We start from the raw sequence: 21,641 nt of genomic DNA, 5'->3' as shown, positions 1-21,641 counted from the left end.
TGAACAGTACACATTCGGAAGAAACAGAAGCTCTCAAATTTCCACTACCAGCACAAAGAAGTCATGAACCTTTACTGGCTTAAACTTACCTCAGCAGAAAAATAGCAAAACACTTGTAATGTTTTCTATAATAAAACAGTATTGTTTTTTATAAACCTGTAAGATTCTTCAAAATAGTAGGTTTCATTGTAAACTAACATTTACTTTCTTTCTTTCTGCGTGTGCATTTAAATACATGTGTGTCCTTGCTGCCAAGTGTCTAAGTCAGAAGGGAATTTGTGGGAGTTGGTTCTGTCCTTGCAGCACCTGAGTCCTGAGGACTGACTCAGGCTTTCGAGCTCAGAAGCAAGTGCCTGCCTTTGCATGTGGAGCTTTCTCCCCCGGCCTCTGAACAGTCCTCTCCAGGATTTCCTCAACTTCCCTTATGTTCCTTTTAGCATGCTTTTCTCACCCACGTGCTACCCTGATTACTTATTTTGGTAATAATTTTAAAATTACAAAGTCATGCTGCTTAGCCTTATAAAGTAATAATAAGAGTAAAAACTAAAGAGTTTTCTAAAATATATCAGAAATTTCATTTCCAAAAATTACAGTGGATAAGTTGAAAATATTCCCAATTTCCATATGTAGCACACTTGAAACATATAATATTTATTTAACAGAACAAAATTTGATTACTAATAATAGATGATTATACAATGTGCTTTTGCACATTCTAGGCTCTGTGCAAAGCATTTCTTACATGTTCTTTCTTATAGACTTACAAAAATAAATTATGAAACACATACTATTATTTGGCCTCCTTTTAAGGAAAGTAGAAAAAAAGAAAAATCTGAAAGTTAAGTAAACATTGTCCAACTAAAAAAGTAATAAATCTGACTCTGTCTCTAGGCACTGAGCAATACTTACTTAAGTCCAGCAAGATGAACTGTCTCCCAGGCTGCAAAAGGGCAGGAAGACATTTTCTCTCTAGTTCACCCAACTTACATGTAAACATTAAATTTCTATCAGCATTTTAGTAAGCAATAGCTACATGAATATTATTTTAAAACTATTAATATGCTACTCCTGTAGTCTGGTTCACTCTAACAAATCAGCCCACTGAGAATCTGAATGTCCCCACACTAAGTCAGTATTCCTATTACCTGGGAGCAGTTTTAGTTAGTAATTAACTGCTATAAATTGTCTTCATGCTTGACTTCTTCATCCTTGGAATAATCAACTTAACTTTAGAGTCATAAACTTCATTTACTCTGGTCTCCTTTTTATATTACAGGTCTCAAACAGAATCTCCCCAAGTGGGATTCACTATACTCATTTCTAATTACTAGGAAAAATATCCAGCACCCAAATAGTATGAGGTTATGGATTTGAGTTTATAAATATAAAACTATCTAGCTACTTCTATTTCTCATACCTCCTTCTTAAATTTCAGTCAGGCTCCTGATAAGCTGATATATTATTCTTGTAACTGTGTGCTTGATATTACAGAAAACAGTAATTAGCAAGGGAAATAATACTTTCACCTTGTCTAACTGAGGAGACAGATAATTCAATGATTTTAAGTCAGCCGTGTTATAAAAACTGTCTGCTGATGGTAACATTAACTCGAAGACTTGTCAGATGAGTACCTTTGGATGGAGGGAAAGCTTTCCAGACGGAAAGTTCCCGTCACCAGGCTCATAACTAGCTTTTTGAAAAATGTACATTAGATCTTCTAATGACAAACACAATGGAAAACATCGGCCCCCAACCTTCACATTTGAAAAATAATGTCAAATATATAGAGAAAGCATACTATACATGTTAATTTTCTAGACACATCTTCGTTACATCTAGTGACTCACATTGGAAACTTTTGGCAAAAATGTTAATGGCTGTTGATTTTTAACTTACTTGAACTATCAGAATAAATAGCATCTTTTCCAAACATGTATAGTTCTCCATCTTTAGAAATAACTGAACTACTTCCATTATTGCAGGCTGTGTACACCACAATCTTCCCTTCCATTTTAATAATCTTTTTCGGTTTATAGGGCTTTGACTGCCGTCTGCTCTTAGCTAAAAAGAGTGAATAAAATAGATATAAGGTAATAGCAATGATTTATATATAAAACCGAAGAAAAGAAACAATTGTTTTCTTTGTTATACTTCTGGATACACTTTATCAAGTCTCAGAAAGCCTGGGCTTACCACCATGCAGATTAAAACAGGAAATTGCTAGCCTCACGTAGTCAAGCACACATACCATGTCAGTCCCCCTACACACATACGTATAACACCTCCTTTTTATCTCTCCTTATAATTAATGTATGCTCTTATATTATACTCTGGAAACAAAATTTCTCATTCATCTAATAGATATTAAGTGCTATTCCAACTCGATGTGATTATAGAGAAAGATGATATTCATATAAAACTGAACAAATAAATAGAAATATGGTGATATAACAAACTACTATTCTAAAAAAATTCTACCCATGAAATAAGCCAAAGACGGGAAACATCAATGAGCTGTTCATTTGATTAACCAACTTCCTACAAGTGTTCAGAATGAAGACATCTTGTTAGACAATAGCATGCCTGTCACATGGCTTGACACCGATGTTTATGTGCAAGGACTAGTTGAGATGAATGTTCTCTATCTGCTCAAGTTTCTAGGAGATGGTAACACACTCTGGTTTTGTTAAGGTTATTCCCAAGGCAACTTTTATTCTCACATAATTTTCCCCTGTAAGATGCTATTCTGAGGAATATGAAAAGTCATTTAAGAGAGAAAAAAGATGTTTTAAAGAAGGATATAAACAGAAAAAATACATCAAATTATTTACTTTTTTTATTGCTGAGCAACTAGTAGAGAAAGAATTTCCTAGTAGAGAAAGAATTTCATAAACAGTAATAGATAATACTATGTAAACAAAGTTACATAGTTTATTTTCCCTTTGAAATACATAGTCTTTGCCAAGTTTTCAGCTTTTGAAGTATCTACTAGAATAAGTAAATGAAACAAAACATTACCAACCACCTACTCTCAGAAAAATAACGGTATAGCCATCAATATGAATTCATTCATATTGTCTGCAGTAAAGCAAGCACCTTCCTTTATCTTTACTGAACAAGCCCCATCTGAACAAGCTGCCCAGGCAAGTGCCAACTCTCAGTCAACGTACTTGACTCTCCATCTTCTCCTTTGCTTGCAGATCCTGTGAAGAACACACTTCCATCCTCTGCAACTAAAAGGGCGTGCGAGCCATCATGTCCCACAGAGAAGTGCACTATCTTTGGAGATTTGGTGATTGGTAACTCAACCCATTTTCCTGCTGAAGGGCCACCTTGTTTGATTCCAAGACTCTGGTACTTGCCAGTATAATATATCTTATATGTTAGGAAGGGAAGAGAAACAAAAATTAGACTGCCTTTTGGAGTGGTACACCAGGTTTTACAAAAATGTAAAAGCTTCCATATTTTATTGAAAGGTAAAAAAAGAACTCAATAATTTTTATACTATTCAAATTTTGTGACCAGAGGAAGACAAACTGACCCACTCAAGCTTGCTTTCTCATATGTATTCTGGATACTTACAATTTTCATGTTTATAATTCCCATGAATATACTCACAGAAAAATTCATAAAATCTGTTATTAATTTCCCAAATTTATAAAAAGCTTCATGTAAATATATGCCTGATGATTTCTATTTTCAGAATTCCCTTAGTTATCTTAATTTCCATTCGTATTTATTAGACAAAGGAAACTCAAATCTATGTAGGCTAACCTACACAATCTACATGCTAATTAAACAGGCTTCTATGGTATCTCTAATTATATATTATGGACATTTGTAGACATTTCTCATTTATCATTTACAGAATAAACACAAACACAAACTTATACTACTTCAAAGATTAGAGGAATTTATAATTAAATACTTTCAAATATATAACTTTTTAAAAGTTTACAAAATTTTAAGGTCTTAAATGTCACTAGTCTTTCACAATAGTATTTTCAACATGATTATGTTTTACCATGTAACAATCTATGACAATACTTAGATATGAAAATGATCTGAGTTATGTAACCCTTTGTACTTTCTTGTTAAGCAGAAAACGTTAGTTTTGAACAACATGAGTGGCTTACCTTTCCATTTGCTGTTTTCATTAACGCAAACTCTCGTCCTGCACCAAGTATGGCTGACTCTTCATCAAATCCTGTGCCTGTCATCAAAACAAGATGAATAAATATGACTGTATCTCTAATACTCGTAATTTTAAGTACAGCATGCACCCTATGAAATAATTTCAGTCAATTAAATTAGCATTATTAAAAATTGAAATGGCCTAGCCATGTATCTGGAGGACAACTGGTTTGAGAGCACCCTGGGCTACCTAGAAAGACTGTCACAAAGTGATGAAACAAGGCAAAGCAGAACCTAAGCACCATCATCTGCTCCATCATCTGCTTACACTGTAACAGGCATGATAGGTCCGCAATTACAGGAAAAGATGAAGCTGTTTTATTATTACCAACATTTATACCTCTCCTCCGTAAAAAGACACCACAAAGTATATAGGAGGATCAGGTCAATACCTCCCCTCCATGGTTAATGCCCACCGTCTTTTGACAGATGACTGTCCACCTGGAAGTTACCTCCTCATCTTAAAACGAATAAAAAGGGAGGAGATGTAGAGAGCAAGTGTCACGCCACCTGGTAGGAACTTGACATTGACCAAGGTGAAGTTCTTTGTTCCTCCAGGTCTAAGAATTCCTGAATTAAAGCAGGTGATCCACCCAGCTACCTGAGCAGTGGAGCCAATGCCCAGTGAACAGCCAGACCAGTTCCCCAGAACACACCCTGAAATTTGGGGGAAGGGTCTTGCCCTGCCTATATATATTTGCAGATCTCCATTAAACTTTGAGCCTTGAGCAGAAAATCTTGTCTTGACTCCATGTTTCTCCTATCACCCCGTTCCTATCCCCAGCTTTCCTTCCAGGGAACCTGGAAGGAAATGTTTGAATGTAGCCATCGGCAGCTACAATTTATAATAAAATATAAATAAAATTCAATGTTAACAGTAGTCACTGATTTAAGGTATTAAAAAATATATACATTTTTATGGACTGCAGACATGGTTCAGAAGCTGGAAGTACTAGCTACTGTTCCAGAGGTCCAAGGTTCGATTCCCAGCACCCTCATAGCAGCTCACAACTGGAGTCTGTGGCTCCAGTTCTAGGGGATCTGACAACACCCTCATATAGACATACATGCAGGCAAAGCGCCAATGTGCATAAAATAATAAATATATACTTTTATTAAGTATCCCATGTACTAAACATCACTAAATGAATAAATTTTATCTCATTTGATCTTCCTAACTTACTGCCCATTGTTTAAATGAATAAATCCAAAATTACAGGTTCATCTAATACCCCTATTTGGGATTGAAAAAAAACATGAAGTTATCTGAACTAAAATTTTCAAATTCTTGGTCCTATGCTTTTTGATAAAAGAAAAACCCCTAAATTTAAAACTATGTGTAAATATATGCATATATCTTCAACCCATAAATTATAATTTTCTATACAGTATATTTTATGATGTTTGGCCAGTCATATAAGCAACCAATAATTCTGTGGGCTTTTTAAATGGAAATTGAGCTCAGTTTGGCATATTTTCCCATGGAAGGGAAAATATTAAAAAAAAAATCTTATACAATTAAAACATGAGATAAAAAACTAATGTCAAGATTATTATACTCCCAATGAAAAATTTTAAATGCAGATATTGTAGAAATTTCCCTAAGTTACAGAATAACACTACACAATCTGCAGTGGTATTAAATAAATTACACTCAGCATTGCCCACCATAATCCTTAAGAAATATTGATTTATTTCATTTCCACCATTCAAACTGGAGTTGGAAAGTATTACTGTCAATCATTTTCCTCAGCACTTTCCAATACCTTGTCTATTTACAGGCTGCATTTCCTAGTTACTTCATGTATTAATCAAAAATTGTTTTACAGTAATAGACACAAAGGCCATGAAATTATTAGATGAAATGCTGAAAACACAATTATTTTTTTAAAGGAATTAAAAAGAAACATTGATTTTTGTCATCTTACTTATTATATGCAAATCCTTTTCCAGATCAAACAGTGATATGCCACAGGCATGTAAGCATTTCCTGGCCAGTTTAAGCTGTAGTTCTTGTTGCAGTACAGGTTCAGTGCTTGTGGCAAATATCCTGACAACAAAGCCATCCTAAAAAATTTTAAAAATGAAAAATGAAAAAAAAAATCAAGTATTACATTGCATGAATCACTCTTCTGTTCATTAATAAAGACCCAGTAATTTAAGAAAAAGTGGTTTCATTTACAACAGCTATTCCAAATACTTACATCTCTTGAAGCAGCTATCTGGTTAATATACTCTCCATCAGTAAATAAAATATTTTGACCTTCAGAATGGCAATCTATACAAATGAAAAAGAAGTAATTATATTACACAACAAAAAAGCAACTCATGAAATGATTTTACTCCTCTGCTGAAGTCAGAATGAGAGCTCTTCAAGTAATAAGAATAGACTTACACTCCAAAAGGTACTTTTTAAAAATTAAGAATTACAAATTAGCAAAAAATAAATGATTCAACTAAGAGTCCTGATCACATGTTGTGCTTACACTTATAAAGCTTGCATAATTAAGGATCTGAGAGCCAACCTAATTTCAAAATGAATTAGTAACTGACATAGTCTGAGAGTTGAACATGCACCATGATAAACAGTGTTGGTTACAATCATTTCAATACCATCACATGCAATGTAGGCAACACTACCAACAGACATACACCACAGTCATTAGTGTCACAGAGAAATACAGAGAGAGCTAAGGCTTCTGTATTTAAGTCTACGGTGTCCAACTGCAGATATCCCTTGCTTTACAAAATGAAGGATCAAAACTACCTATATTTCTCATGTAGAAAGTCAATGTTTGTTCCAGTATGTTTACTATTTACAATGTTCTAGGTTTCTAACCATTTATCCTTCTCCTATTTATAGAAAGCCAACAAATCTATAGACATTTCTTTCTTTTTATCTCAAAATAGCCAAACATCTCAGCTACTAACCTTATTTGAAAGCACTGAACATATATATCTATGTAGAATGGTGCACTTTGATGAAACATTTCTTCAATCAAAGTAACGCACAAGCTAATTGTGACAAGGGATACCAGTATCATGAAGGACACTGGAACATGTGTTAGTGACTGCTGCTAAATAACACAAACTACAAGCAAAATCAAATCAACATCTGTATAAATTCTATCCTTTGGGAAAACAAGTTTTCAGCAAGCAAGTCTAAGAGCACACACACTTTCTACAGTAACCATGGAGAACTAGGATGAACCTCTCCATTAATCACAATACAAAAAGAAATGTCATTTCTCTTCAACCTAAATCAACAAAACATAAAACTCTGTTTTTTGGAATACAGCAATGTAACCCACCCAAATAAGCTATATCTTTGCCCAAGAGCTTCATACTAGCATACTTCCTTATTATAAATATGCAAAACACAGGCAGACCCTTACCAAATAGAGAATTCAGTGATCACAAACTGGAAATAGAAACTGGGAGACAAGGCCCACTGGTAGCCCAAGAGACTTGGTAATCAAAGAGAGGAGAAATCGAAAGAAAGAGTTCCTAGTCCACTGTATAGAATACAAAGAGGCGCAAGAAAGATGCTTCTCAAGCTCTAAGCAGTAAGATTTTAAACTAAAAAGCAAAGAAGAAAAACTCATTATAATTTCAGATAAATGCAGGGGTGAGGGAGTGAAGCGGCGCAAGAGTAGAAAAAAGGCCTCATGTTCTGAGGCAACCTGTCACAAGACGTAGACAGCAAACGACACAAGAACACAATCTGAAAGTTACGCTGAAATATAAAGAATAAAGTGATATTCAACAAGAGGTGTTCATCCATACCGCAGTGAAACAGCTCTAAGACTAGCTAGACTATGAAAGTGAGTAAATTACTAATTTACATTTATTTTAAACACGGTATTCAGTAAACCTATAAATCTGACAGTTTACTACTTCTCTTCTTGATGCAAAGCTACAGAGAAGATGTGTCCCTTGTCAGGGAAAAAGCAAATGGTTTTATTGAAGAAAATGTAGTCCATGCCAAAGAAATGAGCAAATGACAACAGGCTTCTTCAGGCTTGAGGGCTGACGGCTGGGTCTTCCTCCCGCGTCATATTGAGAACTTCTCTTGATCCATTCTTTATCCACGTGTAACATTATAAGACAGCAGCTTCAGGAATATGTCAAGCAACATCTGTAAGCTTGGAAGACACACAATATGGGACTATCCTCCCAAAGTTTGATTTGTTCTTCACTGTGAGCACAGCACATATTTATGAAACACAGAAACCACACTTGTATGGTTAAAATTTACATTTATGTTAAATGATGCAGAATTTAAACTGAATAAAGACATTAGAAAATAATTTTTAATCATGGAAAATAAATGAAATACCTAGAGGTAGCTATTTTTTAATTTTCCTTTCAGCTACAACCTTATAAATGAGCTGGACAGAAGTTACTCTTATGTACCCATCTATTTAGGATGACAGGTTTTGTCAATAATGAACTTTTCTTCTATAACATTATCCTAAAATAATTGGTACAGAGACAGAGAGATAAAGGTGATCTTCCCCCCTATAATTTTTGTATATAAAAAGAAGAAGAGAGGAGGAGGAAGAGAAGGAGGAGGAGAAAGAGGAGGAGAAGGAAGATATGAAGGGAAGGAGGGAAGGAGGGAGGGAGGGAAGGAGGGAGAAAACTGGAAAACAGGAAGACTAGAAGGCTCTTGTTTTAAAATATATTAATAAATCAATAAAGTGTAATTTATAACATTAAAATAATGCTACAAAATTCTGAAGACCTGGAAACATTCAGAGAAGTAAGTAAAGGGTAAGTCCAAAGTATAATATGATCCATTTTTACAACTATTTACATATGCTTATATGAGTTTTGTGGAGGTATAGATATAATTTAAAAATACTCTTTAAATCAGCTGGTTGTGGTGGTGCATGCCTTTAATCCTACCACTCAGGAGACTGAGACAAGTAGATCTCTGTGAGTTCAAGGCCAGCCCAGTCTACAGAGCAAATTTCAGGCCAGGCCAAGCAGAGCTGTACAGTGACAGCTGCACAGCTGTCTCAAAACAAAAACAAAAATGAAAGAATGGAAAAAAAAAAAACCCAAATCCAAAAATCCAAAGCCATTTCTATCAGCAGAAGATGGAAGAGGAAAACAATATAGGGAGCCAAGTATTAGGAGTGGCAATGTAATTTTAAAGTATGTTATAACGAATGAAATCAAGCCTAATGAAACCCTTTGTATTATACAGCAAATATATGCTGATACTTAAAAATATTTCTAAAGTTTTTATTATTAAACAAATGATACAGCCCAAGACTTGTTTAGAAAAAAAATGTAGAGTCTGAAAAGAAGTGTTATAAAATGATTTTGTTAGGTTGCCATTTTCCAAAACTGTTCTGTCAATTGACATATAGATAAAATGTTTCATTTGCTTTATGATGCTGTCTATACACTATTTTGGGAAAATGCAGAAATAGAAGAGTTCAATTCATTTTCTAATGAAGGTATAAAAATATTTAAAAACTTGACAAGCAGGCAGGGAACAGACATCTTTCTCAATGTGCTCTTTCTTAAAAAATAAATTTCACTTCTTCAAAGATCAAATACTTAGGAGTATTTTACTATTTGCCAAGAGATTACTAACAAACACAATAAATATTAAGGTTTAATGTGATCAGTTTTAGAAAGCATCAATGGTATAAGCAAATTTAAAACTTTAGGACAGAGAATATTTATGCCTTTACCTAGTGCTGCAGAAAACCTGAGAACTAGTGCCTCAGACCTTGGGCAGCGTAGTACACAGTTGCAGATGAACTGTACCCAAAGTCTTTGTCAGTGCTTCTGGACAAAGGGCACATGCTGAATGTTAACAATTCCTTGACCATCCTATGCCCTACTGCTACAAGTCCTTTAAAGTAGAGGAAAACCAGTTAAGGTGACTAGCAACCACAATGTTTCTTGTACAAGGCAACTTAAGAGTTAAAGTAGTGGTTCTAGTGGAAAAAATGAAACAAAATAACATTACCCTGATAACTGGGAGCTGGGGTCTTAATGGGTAAAGGTGGTATACCCTGTAAATGTGTATGAATTTGGAAATAAATAGGAAACCTTATTGTGCTTTGTTTCTGATGCCTAGTATCTTCACATATATTAACTTTCTGTAGGAACTAAAATGGCTTACATGTCATAATATTTAAAAACTCATTTGTAACCAAGTACTAATCTGTGCTAATTATCATTTACATCTTTAAGTATCTTAACATGCAAGTTTCTTAAAACTACTAGCGAAGAAAAATATGACTAGTTAAAGCATACCTGGTAACATTACAGTACCATCTTGTTCCAGTGTCTCAGGGCTTATTCTTGTGGCAGTCATACTATGGTTATTCACATCTCGATATAACAAATAACCCTGGTGATAAACAATTTTGATTGTGTTAAGATATATTTTCATTACCAATAGAAAAAGCAGATATATGTTTCTGTATTATATTTTGCTGATGTATAATAAGTCAGTAATACTATACAAAGAATATTAAAGATTAAAATTTAAGACATGGGGTCTGCTTCAGATGGAGGGAACTGAGGAAGAACTTAAGGTGATCCTCTGTTCTGCAAACACACATGCTACATGCACATACCCCTATAACACACACACACACACACACACACACACACACACACACACACACACACAAACTCTAAAAAACTAAATCATTTTCCATAACATCATTTCCTACATAAAATCTAAGTATATATTAATGAGACATTTTTAAAGCACACTGGGTTTTAAAAGATAATCACTTTAATATTAAAATTTTATTTTCAAATTATCTCAATAACTAACATAGCAGAATGATTCTTGAGCTATGTGGTGGTGGCGTTTCAATTCTTAGTCTCCAGTTAGTGGGACTGTTTAAGAGGATTAGTAGGTGTCGCCCTGTGGGAGGAGCTGTGTCACAGGCGCAGGCTTGGAGGTTTTAAAAGCCCATCCCAGGTCTCTTCTCTTTCTCTGTCCCTCCCACATCCTCTTCTTCTACCTCCCCTGACCCCTACTTCTCTCTGTCTGTCTGTCTGTCCTCTGTCTCAACTTGAAGATCAGATAGGAGCTCTCATCTATTGTTCCAGCACCATGCCTACCTGCCTGTCACCACACTCTGTGTCAGTGACTATCTAAACCTGTAAGCAAACCCCTAGTTAAATGTTTTCCTTTATAAGTTGCCTTGACCATGGTATATATTCACAGTAACTGAACAGTAACGAAGACAAACTAACAATTTCTTTAGTTTTCAAACTACTTTCAAATACCTCTTTTATCATTTCATGCTGACAACCTATACTGTTAGCTCAAAAAACCATGAAATGTAGGGAAATTTTTTTTTGACTCTTTCCAGAGGAAACCTGAGCTTTGTCTCAAAGACAGGGATACAACAGAATTATGTATTCCTGAATCTTTCTGTCCATCTTTCATTTACTTCTTTTTCATAAGAGGAAAAGCAATGGCATCTGATGCTGAACTGGTAAAGCAGACAGACTGTGTTGGTTGCAGCTGAGACCGCAGCACTCAGTAAACGCTCCATGGGCCATGGGCTTACTGTTTTCTGTACTTTGTGGGTTCTGTATGCATCTCTAGCAGGTGGCTGTCCACTGACCAGGTCAAGTGTTTGCTAGAAGGGACAGGATCTACACTTAGAATGCAAGAGTTTATGGCAAGGAGCCCTAATTTGGTCTCGGGTCACTTACTCATTTTTAATTCAGATTTGTTAATGAACAAGGTTATCTATGATTCTTATCCCTAGACTTACTTAAAAGAGAACACCACAGAAGGTGCCTTTAACTGAAAAACAACAGAGAACAAAATAAACTGACCTGTCCTAAGTCACACCGTTGCTAAAGTGCAGAGCCAGGCTTGTAATTGAACGCCCGATAAATTCTGACTCCGTATTATCCCTCTTGCTCTATACCTTACCTAGCCATTTTACTACAAACATAGCATTCTTGTATAAATTCATTCAACAAGTGTAAGCGGATAATTTCATTTATTGAGGATATTTGCCTACCTGGGCATACCCTAACCAAGACTTTTTTTCTTTTCTGTTTCTGATACGAGATGTAGAATTATATATATGGCCCTGTAAAATAACAAAAATTTGTCTATGAAGTGATTAATAATTATTAAACAATAAAAGTAATAAAAATATATGTAGTATTTAGTACATTATAATGTTCAAGTAAAAATAAAAATTAAGACACTATTAAGATGACTAGAACAAGGGTATAATCAATTACTGAATTATGGTTATCTCTGCTATGATAAGAAATATAAAGAGTCATATTACCCGAACTGTCCCACTGTATCCAGAGCCTATTTTGTATAATCCATCCTTGCATAACAAATAAAGAAAAAATCCATCATTCTGAAGCAGACACTGGTCATCTTCATCCACAGATATCTCTTTTAATGGCCACTTGTGCATTAATGCTGCTTTCTTAATGCCATTGCTAAACCAGTCCTGGACTTGAATCTTTCCAACCAGCACTGCCTGTACACTTCTCTGTAGTGAATTTAGTATTGTTGGCACCTATTCAAAAGAAACAATATAAAAAGACATTTTAAATTTTTTTCAGACAAAGTAAAGATATTTGTATTATTTCTGGCAAAATAAGTTATAAAGACTAATCAAGGTTTGGCAGGCTTGCAAAGGTATGAACTAAAGCTTCATCTGTAAGAAGTAAAGTACTATTCCTGATGCTATGCGTACAGACAGGAGTTTAATATGACTGTCCTTGGAGAGGCCCAAGAAGCAGCTGAGATACTTACACCTAGTCATTGAACTGAAGTTGGGGACCCCTGTGGTTGAATTAGGGAAAAGCTGGAAGAAGCTGAGAAGGAGAGTGACCCCACAGGAAGACCAGCAGTCTCAACTAACCCAAGATCTCTCAGACCCTGAACCACCAACCAGGCAGCATATACTAGCTGATATGAGGCCCCCAACACACACACAGCAGAGGACTGCAGGGTCTGGACTCAGTCAGAGAAGATCTGCCTAACCCTGAAGAGACTGGAGACCCCAGGAGTAGGGAGGCCTGGTGGGGGAGGGGGTACATCCTCTTAAAGATAGGGGAGAGGAGGAATGGGATGAGGAACAGTGGGAGGGCAGACCAGAAGCAGGGGGGCAATGAACAGCTTGCAAAAAAAATAAAAGTAATAAAAAAAAAGTTCAGGGAGATTAGACTTCTATAAGGATTCTGTCACTCACAATTGTAAATCTTGCCTATGACTTGCTCTTTGTCACTTTGATCTATCATTGCTTTATGGAATTCAGAACACATTAATACAGTCTGCTTTATTATACACTAGCTTTATTTTTTTTAAGATTTATTTATTTTATTTATATAAGTACACTGGAGCTGTCTTCAGAAATATACCAGAAGAGGGCATCAGATCCCATTACTAATAGTTGTGAGCCACCATGTAGATGCTGGGAATTGAACTCAGGACCTGTGGAAAAGCAGCTGGTGTTCAACCACTGAGCCAGCTCATACACTAGCTTTCTTATTCTCTGTACATGCTTTCCATTTTATCTTTCTCTGTGATATTCTACATAATTTCTTCCTCTTTTTCTTTAGATAACTATTTATGCTTTTAACCATACTAACACTGTTTAACCCTGTCTTTAATTTTCAAAATATAATTATTTGATTTTTCACTTTCTGGAGTTCTTATTTGACTTTTTTTCTAATGAGACTATGTTTATATTATATTCATTAATTATAGTTTAAATATTTAGAGATTTTGCCAAAATCTATTTATCTTTAATGATACAAAATTAAACACACATACAGCTTAAATCAAATGCTGTACATTATTTGTATATCAACAAGAGAGATCAAAGTAATATATAATGAAAAAAGGCAGAGAATTTCTATTGACAGAATGAAGAAAAGTACAATTTGGCATCTCTGAAATTTCTTAACAGCTAAAAATATGAAATACCTGAATAGTTTGGCAAGCGTGACTACCATTGTTGGTTAAGATAGCAGAGATGGCCTGAAGTGTCCTTCCTGTTTCTCCCCAGGAAGCCACCAGGCTAAAGAGGCAAGCACAGGAGAGTGCTGAGAGGGACTGCCCTGTGCTGTCATTCACCCCAGTACTCCGAACAGTAATTTCCAAAAGGAGCTGGAAGAGAGACTCTGTGGACAAAACAAGATTCAATTATATTCATTTGAGTTACAGAGCACTAAATGTACATACTTATTATATCTTGTTCACTCTACATAAATTTTAAGGCACCTAGAACTATTAGTTTTTACTAGTTTTTGTCTAGTTAACTGCTCACAATTAGCACATTTACATAAGAAGGGATTAGAGAACATTTAGTTCTATCCCTTACTTTTGTAAATGAAGTAATAGAATTTGTCTAAGTTCATACAAATCAATCTTGCTTATACAAGAAACTCATCCTTAAAATCACAGTTTTTCAAGTAAGAACTACTCGCTGTACTTTCGGAGTAGAAGGAATGTGTGCTTCTATCTGGGCCCCTTACACATATTTACAAAACCACAAGAAAAATGCTATATATATAGCTTTAATATAAAAACATTATAATTAATATAATTTATAAATAACATCTCACAGTAATAGAGGGGGGTAAATAATTCATTTATCTTAAAGAACTCTCCAAGAACAGAGAACAAATAATTTTCTTTAATGGGCAACACAATAGAGACCCAGGCAGATTAAAAGACTTCCCTATTCATAAAGCTATGTAGTGACAAAGTAGAAAAGAAGAATGAATGACTGTTCTATTACCACAGCAAATCACCTGAACACCACCCAGGACTGAGACAATACAGCATGGGTGTTTCTTCAGCAGAAAGGGAAAGGAGGACTAAAAATTCTTAGAGAGTAAAATAAAGGAGAGTAAAATAAACCAAGTCAGACTGACAGAAAAACCTTGGAGAGATTAAAAAAGGAAGAACAGGAAGCAAGAAAGAGAACCAATACTTTGCAATTCTCTGAAAATGGGAAGAATTCTGTAATTCATTCAGTAATTCACAGGAAGTAAGGGATCATTTCCCATCAATTCTTCATTTTCCTAATCCCCAAACAAGCATTTATTTTCTTCCTAATTACTTCTTCCTCTTTTATCTTATTACCATCTTCCTGATCCATGTTATCTACTACCAGTAGTTAACGAAGCTACCGAAAAGGAGGTCAAATTTAACATTCAGTACTCCTTTTTCCACTTATAGTCAGAGAATTTTCTTTTCTTTTTTGTTTTTATTGAATATTTCCTTTATTTACATTTCAAATATTCTCACCTTTCCTGGTTTCCTTTCCAAAAACACCCTATCCCATCCCCCGTCAGAGAATTTTCAGACCAAAAATCTAGTTATATGCTTAAAACACACTCATTCTTTTGTTAATTCTGTCCTCCTTCCTTCCTGTCCTTTGTAATCTGTTTGGTTTCCATGTTTCTTTTGACTTGTCTTTCCCGTCTATCATCCATTTAAATATCGTCATTTCTTCTTTATCTTTTTTAATCTCCCCCTGCTCTGTACATCTCCCTCTAATCATTATCAGCCTCAGCTGTGGCTGTTCAGGCTTTCAGCCGGTCACCAAACTGAAGTCTTCCTGCATATGGAAGCACTCTAGGTAGGAATAGTATACTGGCAAGCAAAAAGAACAATGTCATTTTCCTTGAAATGTTAGATTTAAGATGAAAGAATTTGTTAATAATTTAAATAAATAATTTTACATAATAAAATCTGTGACATAAATCTTTTTAAGCATGTATATATATGTACATGTGTACATATGTGTGCATATGCACACCACGATGTATATGTGAAGATAGACGGCAACTCTTTGGAGTCAGTTATCTCCTTCTATGTGGTCCTGGAGATCTAACTCAGACTTTCCAAGTTTGTGTGGCAATATCTCTACCCACTGAGCTATCTTACCAGCCCTAAGATAAAATATTTTTAAAGATTTGTTTTATTTTTATTTATGTGTGTGTGAGTATCTGTATATGGATATGCACACATGAGTGCAGATACCCAAGAAAGCCAGGAGAGAGCACTTGATCCTCTAGAACTGGAATTACTAGAGGTTGTCAACTGCCTCATATGGGGTTTGGAAACCAAATTCTGACCCTCTATAGGAGCACTCTGTACTCTTAACCACTGAGCCATCTTTGCATATTTTCTATAGAAAATATTCTTTATTTGGTATAATGAAGTAGAGAGTGACTTTCCCTAGCACTGAAACAAACCTTATAAATATGTCTAGACAGCGCCACATATTCGCACCCTCTTTGTCCTTTCCTTCCAGACTACAAGGCTTTCCTTCTGTCTAGTAGTTATGTTCTAGTTGTAAAAAACTCTCTTCAGTCATTTTTCCCAATCTAAGAGTAACAGTTATACAAATGTTTATAAGTGAGCTGGAAAACAACTGGTGAGAGAAGGTAGATAAAGGAATATGAATCTAAAAGGAAAAAGACTAGGCATTATCAATATAAGTTCAAGCTAAATAAAAAAATCTGAAATGTGAAATGACAGTAAAACCCTTATACAGAAAAGTCAGTCCAAGAAGTAAAAACCATTAGGAATAAACACTGAAAATAAGACAAGATACCAAACAAACAGAATAATGGCATTTCAAACTTCTAAGAAAAAGATAGGCAACTTAATAAAATTAAATTTTTGATAGAAAATAATTAGGTGAAAACACATTCAAAGGCTAATATTTAAAACAAGACACATTTTTAAAAGGAAGTATTTATGTAAAGAATGACTATAAGGGAAAGTACACAGGATATAAGAGAACAGTAGAAGACATACACATTTCCAAGTGAAACAGGCTATGCAGTTAGAGAACTGTGGTTCATTAACCACCACAGCAGAGCTCAAGCAAAAATCAGCTCCTATAAGTAAAAATTTCAAAATAATGCTGTTGAGTAACATGTCACACTATTAATAGGATTACCAGTGCTACTATACCAAGAACCAGAAAATTGACTAATCCTTAACCTGCACTACCTTTTGTTTAGTGGAAGCGATTAAGTGCCTTAGGCTGGGTGCTGAGATATAGACTCTTTAAAGTTTTCAGCATATCTTTCTTCTGTCTTGTGTATCATATAAATAAATCACCTGTCTATTAAAAAAACCTATGACTTACAGAAAAGGATAGAATACAAGGTGGAATATCCAGGGGGCAGAAAGGATTCTGAGACAGTGCTAAGCCCAAGAGATTTCCCCTAGGAAGATGTGAGCAAGACAGACACATGGTGCCCCTGCACTTAAGCAACCAAGTGGCAGAGTGTAGATTAGAATAAATGGGTCATATTAAGTTATGATCTAGTCAGATAAGAGCATAGCTACATGGCCAAGTTACTTATAAATATATTTTGAACCTCAGTCTCCTTTCTGGGAACGTGGGCCTGAGAGGAAGAACCAGTCAAACTCCTCCAATAAGACAAAATTAAATATAAAAACTAAATCACTATATTTAACCAAAGAAAGATCTGGCACATAATTAGGTTCTGAAAATTGTGGTTCTAATAAAATTGAAATAGTTAGGTAGGACATAGTTGTACATATCTACTAACCCTAGTACTTGGGAAACCGGGGCAGGAAGAATAAGGTTCAAGGCCCGCCTGGGCTACACAGCAAGGCTTTGTTTCAGAAAAACAATTTAAGTAAAAAAGAAAAGTGAAGTGAAGCCAGGATACAGAGAACACAGAATCAGAATCTAATTCAATCAAGAGTGTTCCCAGGCCACCAGCTGCAGTATAGTCCAAAAATGTATTCAAAATATCAACATCTGGTGCCAGCTTAAATCTACTGAATGAAAAACTCCATACCTGGGTCACAGATGACTCAGATACAGGTTAATGTTTGAGAATCCTATCTCTAAAGCTTTGAGGGTATTTTCCTACATTGTTAAAGCAATCTAAACAATTCCAGACAGACAGGATACCCATGATTATCACCAGAGAAAAGCAATAATCTAACTAAAGCTTATGCTTCACCTACATTTCTATCAAACTGCAGAAAGCTCCTATCTTCCTTCATGGTTATATGTTAAGCCTAAGTTAATTTGAGAAGCAAGCAACGTTAAAAAAATATATTTGAAGAAAAGCCAGTGTCTGTATGTAATGAATCTTGCCAAATAAGACCCTTTCTCCCCAAAACAATTTTTTATTGTTGTTTATGATATAATAAAAAATGTCCTCTCTTTAGAAATAATTGTACTGGTTGAGGTTCATGACACTTATTTCTTTCCTCCCCTTACTGGTTTAAGTCCTTTAGCCCTACCTTTCCAATGCTGTGACACTTTAACACAGTTGCTCATGCTGTGGTGACCCCCCCAACCATAAAATTATTTTGATTCATACCTGTAATTTTGTGACTGTTATAAACTGTAATATAAATATCTGTGTTTTCTGATGGTCTTAGGCAACCCCTGTGAAAGGGTGGTTCGACCTCAAAAAAAGCTGTGACCCACAGCTGAGAACCACTGCCCTAGAGTAAAAAAGAGACGAGATGCGTATTTGCTGTTGGCCACAGGTATTCAAGTTCATTGGGATTTTAGGGTTTGGGTGTTATTCTGGGATTTCAAGGACTTATGTGTTGTTGTTCTCCTATTGTTACAACAACAAAGAGACAACTGTGCAGGAACCATACCTCTTTAGACTCTATCTCTAGGAAAACACAGAAAAATAACTGCAATCCAAGTCAATCCAAGCTGCATTTCCTGCCCTTTTGTATGTTTCACTGGAGAAGTGGTGCAGCTCCACGTGCTTGACTCTAAGCATAAGCTCTTACCTAGGACTTCTGGTGGCTCTGATTGGAGGCCTTCTGGCTGCTGGCCTTGAAGTACATTCAGCAGGGCTTGGAGGCTCCTTAGACACAGGGATGGATGAGAAAACCGAGTCTCCTTGATCAATTCAAAGACTTCACAAAGCCCAACCTCAATAATCTGTTTAATATGAAAAGAAAATTAGGCTTTCTAATATGTAAGTAAATGACACTTTCTATACTCTAATTTGTGTAGGTAATTTCAATACTAAAGTAGCATGATATTTAAAAAGGAAAGCAAAAAAACCAATTGATTTTATTTCTTTAACATGAAGATTTTAAAAACCATGTACAAAATTAAGAACTAGTTACATTATTTAAAGATTAGTTTGGAAACAATGAAGCCATAGCAAGGGATGTTGAATAAAACCTTGAAAATTGAACTGGGGTGAGGGGGGTGGGGGGCAGATGGCATTCACTCAGAAGAAATGGGCTCTGTTAATTTACATAGTACATTTGGTTGTATGCAAGCAGCTTTATTAGAGTACTCACAACTAAAAATAAAGATAACACTACATACAGCAAAGGTAACTTTGAAAACTGATTTCACCTTAGCCCTTCCTGTGATAGTATAATTGTAATGTTATCATTAATATAAGTAGAGTCCCCTTCATTTGGGCAAGATGATCATTAAAGGAGCTAAAACTGGCTCAGTGAAAATATGACTGGTATTAATCAGAATAGTCCTTACTGGGCCAAAAAATCCTTGACTATCTTTAGCAAAAGAAGTAAATCTTTAGAGATTGTAAGAGCAAAGTTACAATGAGCTGCTATTACTTTGAAAGACCAATAATTAACAAAACACTAAACGATAAAATTCTATTTCTCAGTCAACGTCAATTTTGATAATCAAATATATAGCTTCAGATGTAAATTATGTGCAGAAGTGATATTAAGAATTAAAATAAGGGGCTGGAGAGATGGCTCAGCAGTTAAGAGCACTGATTGCTCTTCCAGAGGTCCTGAGTTCAATTCCCAGCAACCACATGGTGGTTCACAAACATTTGTCATGGGATCCAATGCCCTCTTCTGGTGTCTGAAGAGAACAACAGTGTACTCATATAAATAAATAAATCTAAAAAAGAATTAAAATAAGGCCAAGTTGTAGAATGTAAATAATCTCAAGGTCTCAGAGTAGCAATATCACCCTTACATGAGAACAGGGAGGACTGAAGGAGAATCACTGTGTGGCTAAAACAATGATGACACTTAGCTTGCTCTCTCAACATCCTGGATTTAAAGTAGATGGAAAACTGTCAGTATGTAGTTATAGCATCACATTGAGTTTCTAGAAATTTTATTTCCTGGTATATGAAGTATTTATTATTACAGGATACATTGGGAAGAAACTAAAAATTAAATACACCTATAAATTCTATTATTTGGCTCTAACCAGACATGTCTAACTACAGCTCTCATTTACTGAGTACTTGGTATGTGATGGTACTCTTAAGCACGACATTTGACATTCATAAACTCATTTAATCTTGACTGCAATCCTAGGAGATATATAATGCTCTCAATATACAGATGATAAAGTGGAGGCACCATTCACCTCCACTTTAAAAAGCTAATAATTTTAATGGTATTTCAACTTAAGCAATTTGGCTTCTTCCCCATGGTCTTAGTCATTATTCGCTGTTTCCAGAAAGTAAAGTATATGGTGGAAAATACAGTATTAACCATGTATTTTTTTTTTTTTAGGATTTCCTTTTAGACATTGTTAATCATGCTAGAAAAATGTTAATAGCAGCTGAAACTTTCTTTACCACTCACTTATCCTAATGTTTTAAAATAGTATAATAATTAAATTTTCCTAAGTGTTTTGTAATCTAGTTTTGTTATTATATTTCTGTATAAAAGATTTCTTTGAACTTCTGATTTCCCTCCCAATACAGAATTTAATCACCATGATTAATTCAGTGCAGTGTGACCTGCCCACAATAGTGCAATATTCTTATAAAAAGTGTACGACACAAATTCTCTGAGGGTTACTTTTTTCAACTCCCCTAATTAAGCAGAAGAAATCGCAATGAAGAGACCACGAGCTACACCTTCAGGAGGGAAAAGATAAACACGTTCATTTTGGATTATATGAGGAGACTGGGAGAGCAGGAGCCGTTAGACACCAGAGCAAAGGAAAAAGGACAGAAGACACACACGGAGAACGCTGATCAAGACAAGGACGTGCACCAAGCTGCCATGCCCTTCGCTTATGAAGTAGAAACCTGGCCATCTCTGAGATAAGAGGAGAGGGACCCAACAGTAGTCAAGGACAGTGCCTGATCAGGGACAGCCGCAGCAGGCCATTAAGAGAAATCAGACCAGGAACATGAGCTCCATCGTCCCCATAACGCAAGAAAGGCATTCCATGTAAAAAACTATTTATAAGATACCTTGTAAATAAGTTTACTAGATGAATTTAACATACCAATTTAATAATACATGAATCATTTTTTATAAAAGAATCACTTTTAAGTTTATTTATAAGAAAACAATATTCATGAATCACACATAAACCATTTTGAAATGATTATATTTTCCCTTTTCTTTTTAGGAGCACTATAATAACTCCAAGGCCAGGGATGTAACTCATGAACAGCAATAGCACTGG

General features: G+C 35.2%; 1 protein-coding gene across 13 annotated transcripts in view; it reads right to left on the bottom strand.

The window, feature by feature from the left end:
* Mycbp2 (MYC binding protein 2) overlaps positions 1 to 21,641 on the bottom strand; it is a 228,396-nt gene that overhangs the window by 174,413 nt on the left and 32,342 nt on the right. For all 13 annotated transcript variants that reach the window (XM_052190750.1, XM_052190753.1, XM_052190751.1 and 10 more), the window contains exons 4-13: positions 18,995 to 19,148; positions 14,159 to 14,355; positions 12,501 to 12,743; positions 12,222 to 12,293; positions 10,477 to 10,573; positions 6,399 to 6,472; positions 6,123 to 6,261; positions 4,137 to 4,213; positions 3,171 to 3,375; positions 1,897 to 2,061 (exon numbers count right to left, since the gene is read on the bottom strand). In XM_052190750.1, coding sequence (XP_052046710.1) covers positions 1,897 to 2,061; positions 3,171 to 3,375; positions 4,137 to 4,213; positions 6,123 to 6,261; positions 6,399 to 6,472; positions 10,477 to 10,573; positions 12,222 to 12,293; positions 12,501 to 12,743; positions 14,159 to 14,355; positions 18,995 to 19,148 — 1,423 coding nt within the window. The remainder of the gene's footprint in view (positions 1 to 1,896; positions 2,062 to 3,170; positions 3,376 to 4,136; positions 4,214 to 6,122; positions 6,262 to 6,398; positions 6,473 to 10,476; positions 10,574 to 12,221; positions 12,294 to 12,500; positions 12,744 to 14,158; positions 14,356 to 18,994; positions 19,149 to 21,641) is intronic.

The sequence above is a fragment of the Apodemus sylvaticus genome, chromosome 8, assembly GCF_947179515.1.
Source record: "Apodemus sylvaticus chromosome 8, mApoSyl1.1, whole genome shotgun sequence".
NCBI classification, from domain to species: domain Eukaryota; kingdom Metazoa; phylum Chordata; class Mammalia; order Rodentia; family Muridae; genus Apodemus; species Apodemus sylvaticus.
This window is presented reverse-complemented; position numbering and strand designations above follow the sequence as displayed.